The following is a 19,040-nucleotide window of genomic DNA, read 5'->3' as shown; positions in this document are numbered from 1 at the left end:
TGAGGCTCCCCCTGGGTGCTAGCCCAAGGGCTGACATGGAGCATGGGGCCAAAAGACAGCTATCTCCTGACCAGGGATGGGACATTGTTCCCTGCCCCCCAGGGGCTGCCTGCTGCCAGGGCCAGGACAATGTCCCCCTGCCACAGCAGCAGGGAGCTGCCAGCCCTAGCTCTTTGATCTGGGAAGGGGACTTGGAAAAAGCTGCAAGGGAGGAGCAGGTCACAGCCCCCTGTCCCAATCTGTTGGTGGGGCAGCTAGCAGCAAGCCCCTGGCTGGGTGGGGGTTCTCACTACTAGTTGCCACCGGTGAACAGGGTAAGGGTTCTGACCTGTTCCACCCCTGCAGTTCTTTCCAAGCCCCGTGCCTCGATTGCCCAATCAGGGTGTGGGGCTGGGATCTGTCCCTGGCCAGGACAGTTCCCAAGCTCTGCTCCATGATTGTGGAGTGAGGACTAGAGAGCCTGTTGCCTGCTCAGCTCCATGAATATAGAGCTGGACGGGGAGCAGGCTCCCCATCCGCCAGCAACAGGGAGCTCCCAGCGCCAGCTCCATGGTTGTGGGGCCAGTGCTGAGATATCCAGTACTCTGTTCCTCAATCACAATGGCGAAGCAGGGGCTGGGAGATAAGGATTTCCCAGCCCTCGCTCCCTGATCATGATCTCAGAGTGCGGGGCTTGGAGCTCCCTGCTGCCAGGGCAGGGGGACATAGTCCCTACCCAGGGTTCAGTGGTGGAGCCCACCCTGGCAGCAGGCAGCTCCCAAGGGCAGGGAGCAACCTCCTGTCCCCTAGTGGCCAGCTGGCAAGGAGCAGATTTGCTCCCATTCAGGTATCTACACGAACACTCATGAATAAATTTGTTACTTGCATTTGCAGGTAGCAAATTTATACTCATGACTAGTGAGGTTTACTGCGCAGTAAGCACGTGCACATGTAGATGCACATGCTTACTGCACAGTAAACTGTGCTAATTTGCAGTAAAGCGTCTTGTGTAGATGCATCCACTGTGTACTGTTTCAGGTATGGTAGCACTTAGGTCAGCCCCATTGCAACAGATACTGTACAGACAAGTTAGTAAGTTTGTTCCTGTAGTGCAGCAGCCTAGCTTCCCAAATACCAATGTGTGACATGACTGCCACTTGTAAGTAAAGGTGATCTCCCTTTCTACTTCCACCAACATGAGATAGGGCAGCTTAAGCACAAAGTAATTAGTGGAGAGTAATGAAAGATTTGGAGGATTTATATTTTTTGGCTGCTCAGGACAAGTTACATTAGGTTATCACTAACTGGTTTAAGTTACACATGATCACTGGACTTGGGCTTGACTGGTAAAGAACCAGGGGCTTGGATATACATCACAGTATACACTACAAAAGTGATGTGAATTACAGTGGGATCCAGAGAGAACAGACCTGCAGCTACCTGCAGGTAGCTTTGAACATGGGTGGAACTAGGATTTTAAAAAGGGGGTACAAATGGTGTGGCACATCATATATAACACAACCTTTTTTCCACCTAAAGTGAAGCTGTATGCTTTACTGATAAGTTTGGGCGATGGCCCTATATTACTGAGTTTAAGATCAAGTAAAAAACAAATATAACTGTTAGAATGTACACTGATTTTCTATAATTTACAAGCATAAGTTTAAAAATGCAACTAGGCAAAATATAGTCAAAAGATGTCATTAGCCCGTAGTCATTATAGTTAAATGGTCAGCTCTTATTCAGATTCATAAAACAAAATCTACTCTTCCTGAGAATCTTGACAGTGCCTCCAATGCTTCAGTCAGTCATTTCTGCACCTATGGTAACAGTACCACATCTGAGTTTAAGCTAGAGCTAACAATAGTCTGCAGGGCTGTGAAATAGGAGTGACACACACATTATCATGAATGGCTAACTGACTGCAAAAGTGCAGAAGAAAATAGTTGGAATAGTAGAACATCAACAAGACTTAAAAATGATAGAGGGTCATGAACACCTGTGGAGAGGAAAGAGACTAGCAGGAACCTAGGGACATGATAATGAAATCAGGAAGTCAACTGATTCTTAGCACTGCTTGAATAGAAATGCTGCTGCCCTTCTCAGGCAATTGATTTTAATATTTGGATGGAGGAGGAATCAAAGGGGATGCAAGTGCACCATTGCACGCCACCTAGATCCACCCCTGCACTAAGTGGCAGGGGAACAGGTAGCAGCCTGTGGGACTAAAGCAAATGGACACCCTGGGATAAGTGCAGATAGATGCCACTGACACCAGTGTAATTTACACCAGTTTAGTTTTATTCCTAGTTTTTCCCCGTAGTAATTTTATGCTGGATCCAAGAAAATTATACCAGTTTAGAGCTATGTTTTTTCTGTCCATTCCTTGCTTACACTGGTGTAAAGGCTGACAACATCACTGCAAATATATCATGCCAATAAGGTTTGTGTACTCTTATTAATAGAATGCTTTCCATACCTACCTAACAGGGGAAGCATTCTCATTCTTCCTGAAAAATCACAACAATCAACTAGTTACCTCAGGTGCCTGTACACATGAATGAAGCATGCTCCCAGCGGCTGGCGGGGCATGGCGGTGGTAACTGGGGAGCTCCCGCAGATGCTGCCAGCTGTGTCGGTGCTGAGGGTTGTGGGGGGTGGCGAGCAGTGACTGTCCGCAGGCACTGCTGACAGTGTCAGTGGTGCCTTTTCGTAGGGGGTTCACTGTCACGCTCAGGGGGTGCACATGCACCTGTGTGTACCCCCCACGTGTCACCAATGCCTGTACATGAATGCACAGAGCCTGGGAAACAAGCAGGAAGAATTGGAAGTCCTCGTACAGTCCAGGAACTATGACATGATTGGACTTGGTGGGAGCTCACATGACTGGAGCATAGGTACAAACTATTAAGGAAGGACAGGCATGGGAGAAGAGGAGGAGGAGTTGCACTTTATACAAAAGAGCCATGTGATTGCTCAGAGCTCCAGTATGAAACTGGTGATAGGCCTGTTGAGAGTCTCTGAGTTAGGGTCAGAGGAGACAGCAACAAGGCGATGTTGTGGTGGCGGTCTGCTATAGACCACAAGACCAGGAAGATGTGGTGGATGAGGCTTTCTTCAAACAGGTAGTGGAAGTTTCCTGATCACAAGCCCTGGTTCTCATGGGGGACTTCAATCACCCTGACATCTACTGCGAGGGCAATGCAACAGTGCACAGGCAATCAGTGGCGATGTGTAGGGGGTGCATGAGGGTGCACATGCACCCCCTGAGGGCACTGATGCACCCCCTGACTGGCTGCGCTCACCGCTTAGGCAATGGGCAGGGGGGGCAGGCAGAAGCACCAGTGCCCCCCCTGCAAGTGCCGGCCAATTGCTGCGATCGTTTGCAGCCGCTTCCAGGAGTGGCTGCGGCCGCACTTGCTCTCAGGAGCGGCTGCAGCCACTCTTGAAAGTGGCTGCAGTGATTGCAGCCATCAGCTGGCACTTGCAGGGGGGCACCAGTGCTCCCGCCTTCCCCTCTCTCCCCCCCCTCCCCGCCCAGGACTGCCCACAGGGGACACTCCCCCCCAGTCAGCGGGACTGGTCGCAGGGGGAGCATGTGCCTCCCCTGACTAAGGCGACACCAGTCGCCCATGGAGGCAATCCGGGACGTTTTTGGAGAGTGCTGGGGACAGTTTCCTGGTACAAGTGCTAGACTGGTCAACTAGGGGCCATGCTCTTTTTGACCTGCTGCTCACAAACAGGAAAGAATTGTAGGGAATGTAGTAGTAGATAGCATCTTGGGAAACAGCAACCACGAGATGACTGAGTTCAAAATCCTGAGGAAAGGAAGGATGGAGAACAGCAGACTAAGACCCTGGGCTTCAGAAAAGAAGACTCTCACTCACTCAGGGAACTCTTAGGCAGGATCCCCTGGGAAGCCAGTCTGAGGGGGAGAGGGGTCCAGGAGAGTCGGCTGTATTTTAAAGAAGCCTTCCTGAGAGTGCAGAAACAAACCATCCTGATGTGCAGGAAGACTAGCATTCTGTGCTTAGCAGGAAACTCTTCAGTAAACTAAATCACAAAAAGGAAACTTAGAAGAAGTGGAAACTTGGACAAACAACTAGGGAGGAGTACAAAAGCATTGCTTGGGCATGCAGGGATGAAGTCAGGAAGGCCAAAGTGCAATTGGGGTTGCAGCTACCAAAGGAAGTGAAGGGTAACAGGAGGATCAGGGAAAGTGTGGGTCCCTTACTGAATGTGGGAGGCAACCCATGACAGTGATGCAGGATGCAGAAAAGGCTGAAGTACTCAATGCCTTTTTTACCTCAGTCTTCACAGGCAAGGTCAGCTCCCAGAATACTGCATCTGGCAGCCCAGTTTGGGGAGGAGGTAAGCAGCCATTAATGGAAAAAGTACAAGTTAGCTATTTAGAAAGACTGGACATATACAAATCCATGAGGCCAGATGCATGGGCGACTGGTGCCTCCTACTACTGGTGGGGCATCAGTGGCGGATCGCCAATGGGGGACAGGGAGCAGAAGGAGAAAATTTTTGGGTAGGGGGCTGAGTATGCACACATGTGCACATGCACATGAAAGTCTGTGGGGGAAGGGGTGGGGGGAGGAGCCATAGGTGGGGAGCGAGGCTGGGACTGGCACTAGGCAGGGATTGGACTCAGGGCAAGGGTCTGCTGCAGCCGTGCAGCTGCCCTTTCCCCCACACCAGGGGTCATTGTTCAGCATGCATGTGCAAGGCCCACAGCCCTGCACTGACCCTGGCTGCCTCCCCGCACTGACCTCAGTCCGGGCTCAGCCCCACACTGCCCAGGGAGGCCTGGAGCGGGGTCAGCCTCGGCTGCGCCACCAGGCTGGAGGAGATGGACTCCCCAGGACCCCTGCCCTGCCCTGTCTAAGCCAACCCTGGGAAGAGCCCGGTGGCTCCTGCAGAGTTGCGGTGCCAGAGTGCCATGGTGGGCATATGCCCTCCCCCCAATCTTTGCACGGGGCAAGGGTGAGTTGCAGCTGAGAAGCATGCTGGGCTTTGCCTGCTCTGCACCTCGCTGAAGCCTTGGAAAGTGGCATGGCACATGGCGCTGTGCCATGGGCACATGGCGCTGTGCCTCACTGCTTTCAAGGCCAGGAGGCTGGGCTGGGTCATGGGCCAATCCCCACAGCGCAGCAGAGAGCGGGGCAGGGGCGGGCGTGGATGATTCACCTCTGCCCCTACCCCATTTGTTCCTGCACTGTGGGGGTCTTGATCCCCTCCTCCTTGCAAGAAGAAACCTTACCTACCTGCCTGCTTTGCTGGGCTGGCTGTGAGCCCGGCACACCCCTCCTCCCTGCTGCAGCAGCCTGCAGCCAGGTTGCCCAGCAGCAAACCCAGAAGTGCCGCTGGCACATCTCTCAGGGGACGCATGGCCATTGCACCTGCATGTACCCCCTATGTGTCGCCAATGGCCAGATGGGATATACCTGAGGGTGCTGAGGGAGTTGACTGATGTGATTGCAGAGCCATTGGCTATCATCTTTGAAAACTCATGGCAATTGGGAGAGGTCCCAGTTGATTGGAAAAGGGCAAACATAGTGGCCATATTTAAGAAAGGGAAAAAGGAGCATCCAGGGAATTACAGGCCAGTCAGCCTCACCTCAGTTCCTGGAAAAATCATTGAGCAAGTCCTCAAGGAATCCATTTCTAAGCACTTGGAGGAGAATAAGGTGATTAGGAACAGTCAGCATAGATTCACCAGGGGCAAGTCATGCCTGACCAACCTGATTGTCTTCTGTGATGAGGTGACTGGCTCTGTGGACATGGGGAGACCAGTGGATGTGGTGTACCTTGATTTTAGTAAGGCTGTTGATATGGTCTCCCACAACAGTCTCACAGACAAGCTAAGGAAGTACAGACTGGATGAAAGGACTGTTAGGTGGATAGAAAACTGGATGGAGCATTGGGCTCAGAGGGTGTAGTCAATGGCTCGATGTCTAGGTGGCAGTCAGTATCAAGTGGGGTGCCCCAGGGGTCTGTCCTGGGGTCAGTTTTCTTCAATATCTTCATCAATGACCTGGAAGATGGCATAGAGTGCACCCTCAGCAAGTCTGCAGATGACACCAAGTTGGGGGGAGTAGTAGATATGCTGGGGGGTATGACACCAAGTTGGGGGGAGTAGTAGATATGCTGGAGGGTAGGGCTAGGATTCAGAGTGACCGAGACATATTGAAGAATTGGGCCAAAAGAAATCTCTTGGGGTTCAACAAGGACAAGTGCGAAGTCCTGCACTTAGGACAGAAGAATCCCATACACCAGTACAAGTTGGGGGCTGACTGGCTGGGCAGCAGCTCTGCACAATATGACTTGGGGGTTACAGTATACACAAAGATGGATATGAATCAACAGTGTTCCCTTGTTGCCAAGAAGGCGAATGGCATACTGGAGTGTTGCCAGCAAGTCAAGGGAAGTGATTATTCCTTTCTATTCATCACTGGTGGGGCCACATTTGGAGTAGTGTGTTCAGTTTTGGGGCCCCCACTACAGAAAGGATGTGGACAAATTGGAGAGAGTCCAGCGGAGGGCGATGAAAATGGTTCAAGGGCTGGGGCACATGTCTTATGAGGAGAGGTTGAGCGAATGGGGCTTATTTAGTCTAGAGAAGAGAATAAGAGGGGATTTAATAACAGCCTTCAACTACCTGAAGTGGGGTTTGAAAGAGGGTGGAGCTAGACTGTTCTCACTGGCGGCAGATGACAAAACAAGTTGCAACAGTCTCAAGTTGCAGCAAGGGAAGTTTAGGTTAGATATTAGGAAAATTTTTCTCACTAGGAGGGTAGTAAAACACTGGACCAGGTTACCCAGACAGGTTGTAGACTCTACATCCTTGGAGGTTGTTAAGACCCAGCTAAACAAAGCCTTGTTGATGATGATCTAGTTGGAGATGATGATGATCTAGTTGGAGATGGTCCTGTTTTGAGCAGGAGGTTGGACTAGATGATCTCCTGAGGTCCTTTCCAACCCTAACTTTCTATGATTCTATAAAAAGACAGGGGGATGTCCTACCCAGCCCAGCCACTACTAACCTGTAGCACCAACAGCTGAGATTTGCTGGTTAACCTATGATAGCAAGCTACAATGGATGGAGAGGGTCAGATGGGACTTCAGTTGGAGTTGGAGCAGTGCTGCACATTTCCCAAGCATCTATTTTCAGACTCTCTCTGAAAGGGCCAGAGTTATACATCCAGCTGGTTTTTCTCTTGACTAGAACTACAATGGGTACCTGGTGGAGACTCTGTCACATGAGCATCCTTGAGACAAGCCTTCTCCACTGTGGCATTCCAGTTGCTGAAGTTTGCTGCCTCTGGGCTCTGCAGGAGGCTTCTGAAGGCCTGTGCAAGGCTACTCAGCTGCTGTGTGGATTTGGCAGTCAGGAGCATGCTGAACACAAGCCCCATGGCTTGGCACGTTGCACTGGGATCTGAAGGAAATAGAAAACTCTGTCAGCTTTGTTGCAGCCACAACTCTGAAAGGCACCTGGAGCTTGCCAGCACATCCTCTGTTGCCACAGCCAGCTCCCAGAGGTATCATTTTGCCATAGGACTTGTAAGGATGCCAGCATACCATAGGATTCCTTTCTTTTTCATGTCCTTGTGCAAAAGTATTTAGCAGAATTTGCAGATTTGTTAGAATCTGTCAAGGCCATGTTGTGAGCACTTCTACTTTGGCCTCAAACTTGTGACCTCTGGGCTGTCACCTGTGCAGCCTTAGTGCCTGCATGACACCAGCCCCTGCCCTGGGCTGCACTCATAGAGGATTTGTACAAAGAAGCTCTATATGATCAAGCCTATTCAGAAGATCTAGAGACAGCCTGCAGCCTGTGGGTATCACCCCCTCTTTGTACATAAATCTGTCCCAACAGCAGCTAGATTTGTTACTGTCAGAAGGATCTAACCATGACTAACTGAATGGGACTCCTCTTTGTCCCCCTGGACAAAGAGGTAGCATGGTCAGCTCTGCTGGCTGAATTCTTCCTGGTCACCTTTTAAACACTAATGCAGAGGTTCTCAAACTCTGACTGATTGGGCACCACCAATTTAAAACAATACAACCTTAAGTACCACCAGCAACTTTTTCAGTTCAACCTTAAGTACCACCAGCAAATTTTTGTCATATAAAGTAATTATAATAAATCTGCTAATGCATACCACTGACAGGTTGTCTGTGTACCACTGGTGGTACCCGTACCACAGATTGGGAACTGCTGCACTGATGAGTTGAACATCCAGATCACACCATAGGTTGGGCAGAGCCATAACAGTTTTGCCAAGAAGAAAGTCTTCAGAATAAACCTCTTCCCTGTTCACTGAAGTGCTGTATTAGAGAACTGCATTAGTCTCTCTATATACAACATTAATTGTTATACTAGTGAATATTTGAGTGCTGGTTGGGTCTAATATGCTTCTTATCTATCTTGCTTAGAAGACTAATATGCTTATTATTTCTACAGAACAAGATACTGAACTAAGTTTATAGTGAAGCCAGTTTACACTTAAAACCAAACACCTACCCCCCACAACCATCCAAACCAATAAAGCCTGAAACCTGGAACAACAGGTCAGAATGTGGGCACATGGGCAGTCACACAAGGACGTATGGCACAGCACCTGGTTATACTATAACCTCCCGCTAGCCAACACTATTCATTTTCATGAGGACCAAATTCACCCAAGTTGAAATCAGTTGGGTTCCAACTTCAGAGACAGCAATCTACCAGCAAAACAAGGGCTAGAAATTCAGCAGCATGTGAACATTAGCCTACAGGAGTCTCAGGGACCACCTGTCCACATACCCCTTACCTTTGAAATATGCAACAGATGTTCCACAGTTGCATAGTTTGTCAAGGGCTTGGGCCAGAGCCATCTGTATCTCATAGGACCTCAGGACCCACTGCTGACAATCTGGGAAACAAAACAAATGAGGAGTGACCTTAAAAGGTGAAATACCAACCAATAAGAAGCATATGCTCAGGATTACTGCCATTTCGACAGGTGGACCTCTTTGCTGGGCACAGCACAACATGACCAGTAAGAATGCTAGCTTGCAAGGAGTACAGAGTTTGGGAATCAGGGCTGAGGAAGTTCACCCCTGAAATTAGTTAGCCAGGGCAAAATTACTGATAGAGGAAGGAACATGACATCTGCTGGGAGAAGCAGTCAGCTAAATCCAACTGTTCACATAGGTTCTTAACCTGTGTACAGGACCTTTACTTAATGCAGGGGGTATATGGTCCCATTAGGGAGAATGCCTTATTGGACTTGGTGTTGGCTATGGAGGAGGACCTGGTAGGGAAGCTGTAGATTCATGGTCACCTTGGGGACAGTGACCACCAATCAACTGAATTCACCATATGGTGTAGGGTGGGAAAGATAACTGGTAGGGTGGAAGTGCTGGACTTTAGGAAGGCTAACTTCAATGTGCTTAGCAGTTTAGTCAATGATGCACTGCAGGATAGGAGTATTGGTGGGATGGGAGTCCAGGAAGGGTGGCCATTTCTAAAGGAAACGATCCTTCGGGCACAAAGGGAGACGATACCATTGTGAGAGAAAGGGGGGAAAGGGGCCAAAAAACTTCCTTGGCTAAACAGAGAAATACAGGGAAGCCTAAGGGCAAAAAAGGAGGCATATAGGAAGTAGAAGCAGGGGGAAGCTACCAAGGAGGAGTATACCTACTTGGCCCGCACTTGCAGGGAGGCAGTCAGAAAGGCCAAATCAGCTATGGAGCTGAGGCTGGCAATACAAATTAAAGACAACAAAAAGTCTTTTTTTTAGGTATGTAGGGAGTAAAAGGAAGGTGCAGGGCAGCACAGGACCCCTACAACTAGTCACAGACAGGGGGGGAAAGGCTGAGTAATTCAATGAGTTTTTTGCCTCTATTCGTGAACAAGGGTCAAGATAAGTCTGCTAATGGGTTCTTAGATGGGCATCAGAGGGACACCTCCTACCAACTGTTGATGCTGATTTGGTGCAGAGTCACTTGGATGGACTGGATGTGTTTAAGTCAGCAGGCCCGGATGAGCCGCATCCGAGAGTACTGAAGGAATTGGCTAGTGTCATAGCAGAACCGCTGGCACGGCTGTTTGAGCACTTGTGGTGCTCAGGTCAGGCCCCAGAGGACTGGAAAAGGGCCATGTGGTCCCTATTTTCAAGAAGGGGAGGAAGGAGGATCCAAGTAATTGTAGCCCAGTCAGTCTCACCTCTGTCCTTCGGAAAAGATTATTAAGAATAATATTTGGAAAAGATTATTAAGAATAATAATTGCCTTCTACGATCAGGTCATAAAAGCATTGGATGCAGGTGTCGCAATGGATGTAGTCTTTCTGGACTTCAGCAAGTCCTTTGACACTATCTCCCACCCCATTCTCATGAAAAAATTAGGTGACTGTGGCACTGATGCCTACACAGTCAGATGGATTGCAAATTAGCTGAAGGGTCATACTCAGAGGGTAGTGGTGGACGGGTCTTTTTCGACCTGGAGGGAAGTGGGCAGTGGAGTCCCCCAGGGCTTGGTCCTTGGTCCTTGGTCCCACACTGTTCAATTTCTTTATTAGTGACTTGGACGACGGGGTAAAAAGCAGCCTGTTTAAATTTGCTGATGATACCAAGATTTGGGGTGAGGTGGGCACACTAGAAGGGAAGGACAGATTACAGCAGGACCTGGACAGGTTACAGGGGTGGGGTAACGAAAATAGGATGGGTTTCAATACTGACAAGTGCAGGGTGCTGTATTTGGGCAGTAGGAATCAGCAGCACACTTATAAGCTGGGAAACTCCCTTCTTAAGAGCACGGTGGCAGAAAGAGACCTTGGAGTCAGTATTGACTCCAAGATGAACATGGGCCGACAATGTGAGGTCACGGTCAGTAGGGCTAACCATACCTTGTCGTGCATCCACAGGTGTATTTCAAGTAGGGCCAAGGAGGTGATCCTCCCCCTCAATGCAACACTGGTCAGGCCACAGCTGGAGTACTGTGTTCAGTTCTGGGCGCTGCACTTCAGGAGGGATGTGGACAACATTGAGAGGGTCCAGAGGAGGGCCACCCACGTGATCCAGGAACAGCAGGGCCGACCCTACAAAGAGAGGCTACGGGACCTTAACCTGTTCAGCCTTCGCAAGAGAAGGCTGAGGGGGGACCTGGTGGCCATCTATAGACTCACCAGGGGAGACCAGCAGGGTTTGGGAGAGACCCTGTTCCCCCTAGCGCCCCCCAGGGTAACAAGGAATAATGGCCACAAATTGTTAGAGAGTAGGTTTAGACTAGACAGCCAAAGGCACTACTTCACAGTCGGGGCGGCTGGGATCTGGAACCAGCTTCCAAGGGAAGTGGTGCTGGCTCCTAGCCTGGGGGTCTTTAAGAGGAGGCTTGACGTCTACCTGGCTGGGGTCATTTGAGCCCGGTTTTCTCTCCTGCCCAGGGCAGGGGGTTGGACTCGATGATCTACAAGGTCCCTTCCAACTCTACTTCTGTGAATCTATGAATCTATTTGTGTGAGTCCAGTGGGAAAAAGCACAGGCTCAGGGGTGACTTAGGGGCTGCCTATAAGTATATAAGGGGTGTACATCAAGATCTGGGGGAATGCCTGTTCACCAGAGCGCCCCAAGGGATGACAAGGCCAAACAGTCACAAAATCCTCCAAGACCATTTTAGGCTGGACATAAGGAAAAACTTCTTTACTGTCTGATCCCCCAAGGCCTGGAATAGACCCCGCCCAGAGGTGGTGCAAGCACCTACTCTGGACACTTTTAAGAAGCATTTGGACGTTTATCTTGCTGGGATCATTTGACTCTAGCTAACTTCCTGCCCCTGGGGCAGGGGGTTGGACTTGATGATCTTCTGAGGTCCCTTTCAGCCCTAATGTCTATGAAATCTATTCAACAATGCAGCAGGGCAACCAGCATGGATTCGTAGCAGGAAGATCATGCCTGACCAATCTGGTTTCTTTTTATGACGTGGAAGCAAAGAATGGCTGAGGCCTCAGGGGGGAAGAGAGAAATTCCTTAGATAAGAGGAAGATGACCATTAAAGCTGTCTTGGAAGACACAAGACAGATAGACCCAAGGCGGGAAAAGCTAGTTTAGGCAACCCTTTGTCTTGAATCTATAAAAAGGTTAATTGCCCTTGCTGTAAGCAGAGAGCCAGAGGAAATCTTTCCTTTAACAGTCTCTCTCCGATAGCTATCGAAATAAAGTTTCTACCTGACCTGATTCCAAATTCTACAGCCTGTTTTTTCCACGACAATGACCAGGTCATTGATGCAGGAGTAGAGGTGGATATCGTTTTCTTGGATTTTAGTAAGGACTTCGATACGGTAGCTCATCCCATTCTCATAAATAAATTAAGAGGCTGTGACTTAGATGATTACACAGTCCAGTGGGTGGCAAATCGGCTTAGTGGTCACACCCAGAAAGTGGTAGTTGACGGGTCGGTATCGACTTGAAAGGACGTGGGCAGTGGGGCCCTGCAGGGTTTGCTCCTTGGACCTGCACTCTTCAGTGCCTTCATCAGTGACTTGGATGTGGGTGTGAAGTGTACTCTGTCCAAGTTTGTGGATGATACTAAATTGTGGGGTGAAGTGCACACTCTGGAGGGTAGGGAACAATTGCAGGCAGACCTGGACAGGTTGGAAAAGTGGGCAGAACACAATAAGATGCAGTACAACAAGGACAAGTGCAGACTGGTGCACCTTGAGCGTAAAAATATCCAGCACACCTACTGGCTGGGAAATGACCCTCTCAGCAACACAGAAGTGGAAAGGGATCTCGGAGTCATTGTGGACTCCAAGATGAACATGAGTCGTCAGTGTGACGAAATCATCAGCAAAGCTAACTGCACTTTATCATGTATCAGCAGATGAATGATAAATAGAACCAAGGAGGCGATACTTTCCCTCTGTGCAGCATTGGTCAGACCGCAGTTGGAGCACTGAGTTCAGTTTTGGGTGCTGTACTTTAAGAAGGATGTGGATAACTTCAAGAGGGTTCAGAGGAGGGCACTCATATGGTTAAGGGTTTATGGGCCAAGCCCTATAAGGGGAGACTAAGGGACCTGGACCTCTTCAGCCTCTGCAAGCAAAGACTGAGAAGTGATCTTGTGGCCGCCTACAAATTCATTAGTGGGGGCACAGCAAGGAATCAGAAATGCTCTGTTCACCAGGGCGCCTCTTGGGGTAACAAGGAATAATGGTCACAAACTGACAGAGAGGAGATTTAGGTTAGACATCAGGAAAAACTTCTTCATGGTAAGAGTGGCCAAAATTTGGAATGGGCTTCCAAGGGAGGTGATGCTCTCCCCTACCTTGGGGGTCTTTAAGAGAAAGCTGGATATGCATCTGGCTGGGGTCTTCTGGCCCCAGCACTCTTTCCTGCCCAGGCAGGTGTTTGGACTTGATGATCTGTTGAGGTCCCTTCTGACCCTCGTATCTATGAATCCATGCACCCTATCAGCCTGTTTCAGTAAGATTTGCATAGCACGTAATGTTAACTTCAGCTTTCTACATGAGGATGCATTTCTGTTGGTGAGAATTAATATCATCATATCTTTTCTCAAATCCATTTTTTAACTCAAATCCATTTTCTTAGGAAGCATATGTTATGTTTGTCCCAGGGCATTTATAAATGCCAACTTTAGCCACAAGTATGGGAAAGAGTGCAGTCAGACTGGCAAGCAAAGAATATATTATAAACATAAAGTAAAAGTATACATTCATTGCCATTAGCAGATTCAACAGAAAGTAATTTTAGATTCACACATGTGGATTCAGCACATTCACATGTTCCACAGCACCCTATTTCCTCATTCACTGACCACAGCCCTGTCTGTATCCTATGCTGAAACAACAGCAGAGACTGAAGTCATTTTTTCTTTTAGGACAGATGCCTGTTGCTGAAACCAACCCTTTTCTTCAACAGGTGTTTTCACACAAATTTCACACAAAGTTTCAGACATTTAACACAAAGTTTCAGTACCAGCCAAGCTCCCCTTACTCCTGACATCCACAATAAAGAACTGAAGTTCTGCATGGACTCTTAAGAGCTTGCAAAGGGAGAACATCTGTCCATTTGCTTACAGAACAGACCAACCGATCCAGAGAGAGCACCTCTTACCCACCTGCTGTATAGAGGCATAGAGAAATGGACTGGCTGTAGCGTGTGCTGGGGCAGTCATTGAACTCACTGGGTGTCGGGCTGCTGAGGACATAGACAGAGGGATCCTGGGTCACAGAGCAGCAGCTGCACCGGCTCATGGACACATCACCCAGCTGATACCTGAAAGAGGCAGACATACACACATAAGAAAGATAATGCAACCTGTAGCCCAGAGAATTGCATACTTGTGACCTAGTGGCAGGGTGACCCCAATGTGCAGACACCATGAACTGAAGCCATACATTTTTGCCTTCTCTATCTGAAGTAAAGGGTCTGGGAGAACAATACCCTTTCCTCCATGATCACTTGCCTTCCTGAAACAGGAAACCTAAGAGTATGTCAGACCTCCTGAAAGTGCTCAGGTCCCCACGCCTCAAAAAGGATATAGAAGAACTAGAGAAGGTACAGAGAAAGGCAAAAAGGATAATTAGTAGTATATAGGGGCTTCCAAATGAAGAGAGACTGAAAAGGCTAGGTCTATTCAGTTTAGAAAAGAGACACTTAAGTGGACATATGATAAGGGTTTGCAAAATACTGAATGGTGATGAGAAAGTAAATAGGGATTTATTATTTACTATCACAATGTAAGAACTAAGGGTTACAAAATAAAACTACTAGGTAGTGAGTTTAACAAAAGGAAGGTTTTTTTCACACAGCATGTAATTAAAGTGTGAAGCTCACTGCCACCAGCTGTTGTGGAAGCTGACAATTTGGCCAGATTCAAAAAAGGACTGGACAAATTCTTGAAGGAAAAGGGCATCAATAGCTATTGAGCACAGGAGTTAGGGATACAGTCTCAGAATCAGAACTTCCTAGATCGGGGGTGGGCAATTATTTTGGATGGAGGGCCGCTTACTGAAGTTTGGCAAGCCAACGAGGGCTGCATGACAGGCAGCCAGGGGCAGATAAATATTAATTTTCTAAATTTTTTAGGGGCCCCACGGGCTGGATAGAATGGCCCAGTGGCACGCATCCAGCCCATGGGCTGCCTTTTACCTGCCCCTGTCCTAGACCTTAAATGCTGGAGGCTGCAAGTGAGAGAGGAAAAGTGGCAAAAACCCTGGTCAGACACAGTTCACTCTCCGTTTCAGCTTCCTATCTCTCCCACTGGGACACAGGATACTGTACAAGATGGCCCTGTGGTATGTCATAGTAAATAGCAGTTCTAACAAGAAAAGCATGCCCTTCCTCTTCCAATGGGCCACTCTCTCATTTCCTCACTCCCTGTTTTATTCACTATTTATTACTCAAGCTGTTGTAACTCCACAGAACATGCACCATTGGAGGCTTCTGACTAATGGCTGGGTAAGTCAGCATGAGCTGGTCTAGGGGAGATGTTTGTGTCTGGTCTCTCACTCTCTCAGTGGGATGCAGGAGCCATGTGTGGTGAGAAACAGTAGAGCAAAACAACTCATATTTAAGATGCAGGCAAAATCCTGGGAACAGGGATAGAGCCCATAGCATGGACAGGTGCACAGAGTACAGCTGTTTTGCTCTTGGAGGAAGCAAATACCAGAGGTAGATTCTGTTTCAAGGTGGGGAGGAGAGGAATGAAGAAGATAGCAGAAGTGTCAAGAGTGATCAATTACCCGATAAGGAGGTTAAACTATAACTGGGTCTGATGCAGTTGACTCAACAAGTCCCAACAAGGCTTCCTCCTCATCCATAAACAACAAGCTCTTCCCAACCTTTGGAGCTGGAGCACTGGGACACTGACCTTTGGTTCTTTTCTATCAGTACCTCAGAGAAGGGGTTTCCCCCACCTCATCTATCTGTCCACCTAATTTCACCCATTCATTTCCTCATTCTACTGACCACTCTAACCCCAGCCTTTCCTTACCCCTGCTGGCTACACTCGCTTTGCCAGAGGGCTGAATATATTTGTCAGTGGAACTGTGGAGGAAATTGCATTCAAATAAATCCCCAGTGGCAGATCCAGGGGGGCATAGCAGCACAGGAACACCTCGCTTCTGACTGTGCACCACATGGACAATGAGCTCCCCGATCTCATCAGCATCTCAGCACAGCTTCTGCTGGGAACTCTGTATGGTACGTGCCCTATGCTTTGAGCTCATGAGCTGAACAGCGCAGGCTATGGCCAGAGCCCCTGCTCTTACAGAGCTTCAGAGCCCATTGGATATTCTTCATCTCTCTCCTGCCTCCTCCTCTCTGCTCCTCACCCTGGAATTCACTGGCAGGGGGAAAGAGGCTCTGGAGCCCTGTGGAGCCCAAGGACTCTGGTTACAGCCTGCACTGAGGTCAGGCATGCCCTGGGACAGTGAGATTTCAAAAGTTCTCCCACTCCACATTCAAAACAATCCAAGACCTTTTCAAAAGCTAGAGAGAAAGCGAGCTATCCCAGAACAAGTGGCCAGGACAATTACCTCAGGTAGGGGAGGCAGAGATTTAAGTCCTTGGTCTGAATCAGTCAAAGGACTTGAAACTTTTGCCAGAAGACTTTCCATCAGCTCTGCCCATTGGCTCCTCTTTACCCAAGGTTATACTGCATGACTGACTTGCCCCTGGATCTATTTGGGACTGCTGAGGGGAGGAGAACCAGTTGGTCTTGTCTGGAATGACAACAGTGGACTGTGGAAAATGGTATGGATCTTATTTTGCTAGTGACAGGATTAGCCCAAGGGAGCAATAATTTTTTTGGCAGGGCAATGGAAGGTTTAAATGGGCCAAGGTGTTCCAATCCAGAATTTAAATCAAACACTTAGCTGGTGGGTGGGGTAATGCCACTGTCAGGCTTCACTAAACTTAAAAAGGATACAAAAAGTAAAGGGTTTCCACCGTGTCACCTATGGATGATGGCCATGACCAGAGGAAGAGAGGTCATACAGGAAACCCCCATGGTTGCCAGGGACTTGTTTATGTACTTCTCAAAAGCAACCAAGACCTTTTCAAGGTCAAGTGTCAGATCTCCTGGTTCAGAAAAGAAAAGAAACAGAGCAACAAAGAGTCCATCAGGTAAAACTTAACCCCTTCCCACCTTCCTGTAGGGCGGCCTTCTCACCATTTATTCTCATAGGCGAATTTCCCTGGGGTCAGGATCTCCAGAAGCTCAGGGTCCACCCTCTCATTGTTTGTGTATACCAGTGCATCCAGTAGATTGCTTGTAGACACTGCTTGCCCCAGTGCAAAGCTGCTGCTGTTCCCAACATACAGGGCAATGGCATTGGAGCCAGTTTTAAGGAGAGGGCTGCTGGAGTTCTTTGGGAATGGCAAATCAACTGCATTCCAGGAAAGAAAAAAAACACAGATTGTGAAATATACAGATTGATACAACCACCTTGGGGAGCTGGCAATGCTCCCAACGTGAAGAGAAGCAAACTGCAGCAAAGAGCATTGTTTAGGGCTTATATCAATTTCTACCTTGCATTCTAACCCTGACCCTTCTTCCCAGGTATTTGTAGTTTCATTTCTCATGACATTTTCTTGTTTGCTGAACTTTATCATTCGTGGTTGAGCTCAGATAAGAAATTTGGCAAAAGGGTTTAGTAGAGCTAATTTTGCTTGCATAAGGGACATGACTGTAATTTATGTGTTGTGATCAGAAAAATATTAACAAACCCCAACACAGGAGGAAGAGGGGAAGGGAAGTGCATGTAGTTCAAACTTGGCTTGGCATTTAATTCTCAATGAGCTCTGCAAAAGGAGCCCAGCATGAAAGCTGTATATACTGTAAAGTGTATACTGTAATATAAGTATATATTCTATATACTTATAGAATGAGGCTGGTTAAGAAATCCCATTTTAGCTTTAGCATTTAACTGAAAAATTGTGGTACAGAGGCCTAAGCACACAGAGATGGAGTTATTTGAAAGATCTACCATAGCTCTGCTGCATTTCCTGGTTTTTTCCTCATTTTATTCAACATTCTATCTCCTCCCCACTGAAACTACCGAGGATTTAAAGATAGTATATTCATAATACTGTTAATGCTACTAGTCTCTTTTGAAAAACTTGATCCCTCACAAACAAAAGATGCCTAAGCAGATAATCAGGAGCTCTTTTCAGCTTCTCATCTACAAATGTTACCTCTTCTATTACTGTCCTGGGGACCTGGTTCCATATAGACTCGCATGCTTCTGACTGAAGTATTAACATCAGGCTCCTTGGAGGTTTCCCAAGGAGGTCTAGACTTAATGGACTAACCAGGTCTATCCCTATTTAGCTTGACATCTGATAAGATCACAGCATAGATTCATAGATTGTAAGGGGCTGAAAGGGACCTCGAAAGATCATTGGGTCTGGCCCCCCTGCACTAGGCAGGGAAGACAACTAGGGGTGTGGTGACCCCAGCAAAGTGACCGTCCAGTCTCCTCTTGAAGATTTCCAGGGTAGGTGATTGCACCACCTCCAGAAGGAGTTTGTTCCACAATCTAGACACCCTGACTGTGAAGGAGTATTTTCTAGAATTGATCCTGAAGCAGCCTTCCAGAAGTTTGTATCCATTACTCCTGATCTTCCCCATGCGTGCCCTGGTGAACAGTTGTTCACTGAGCTCTTGATGTATTCTCCTGACGTAGCAGTAAGGTACTACCAAGTCCCCTCTCAGCTTTCTCTTCTTTAAGCTGAAGAGGCCCAAGTCCCTCAGACTCTCCTCGTATGGTCTGCCTTGCAAGTCTCTGATCATACGGGTGGCTCTTTGGACCCTCTCAAGTTTTCCCATATCCTTGTTGAAGTGCGGCACCCAGAACTGGATGGAGTACTCCAGCAGCAGTCTCACTAGTTCTGAGTACAGTGGAAGAATCAATTCCTTGGTTTTACATGAAACACATTGGTTGATGCATGCCAGACTACTGTTTGCCCTCCTGGCTACAGCACTGCACTGACAGTTTATGTTCATAGATTCATAGATTGTTAGTGGCTGGAAGGGACCTT

The 19,040-nt window shown here is 48.2% G+C and overlaps 1 protein-coding gene across 3 annotated transcripts in view; it reads right to left on the bottom strand.

Moving 5' to 3' along the window:
* LOC102573323 (uncharacterized) overlaps positions 1-19,040 on the bottom strand; it is a 42,983-nt gene that overhangs the window by 13,149 nt on the left and 10,794 nt on the right. For all 3 annotated transcript variants that reach the window (XM_059716969.1, XM_059716968.1, XM_059716970.1), the window contains 4 exons: positions 17,170-17,386; positions 14,113-14,270; positions 8,805-8,906; positions 7,229-7,426 (listed from right to left, as the gene is read on the bottom strand). In XM_059716969.1, coding sequence (XP_059572952.1) covers positions 7,229-7,426; positions 8,805-8,906; positions 14,113-14,270; positions 17,170-17,386 — 675 coding nt within the window. The remainder of the gene's footprint in view (positions 1-7,228; positions 7,427-8,804; positions 8,907-14,112; positions 14,271-17,169; positions 17,387-19,040) is intronic.

Source organism: Alligator mississippiensis, chromosome 13 (assembly GCF_030867095.1).
Source record: "Alligator mississippiensis isolate rAllMis1 chromosome 13, rAllMis1, whole genome shotgun sequence".
NCBI classification, from domain to species: Eukaryota; Metazoa; Chordata; order Crocodylia; family Alligatoridae; genus Alligator; species Alligator mississippiensis.
The sequence above is the reverse complement of the archived record's forward strand: the minus strand, read 5'-3'. Positions and strand labels throughout refer to the sequence as shown.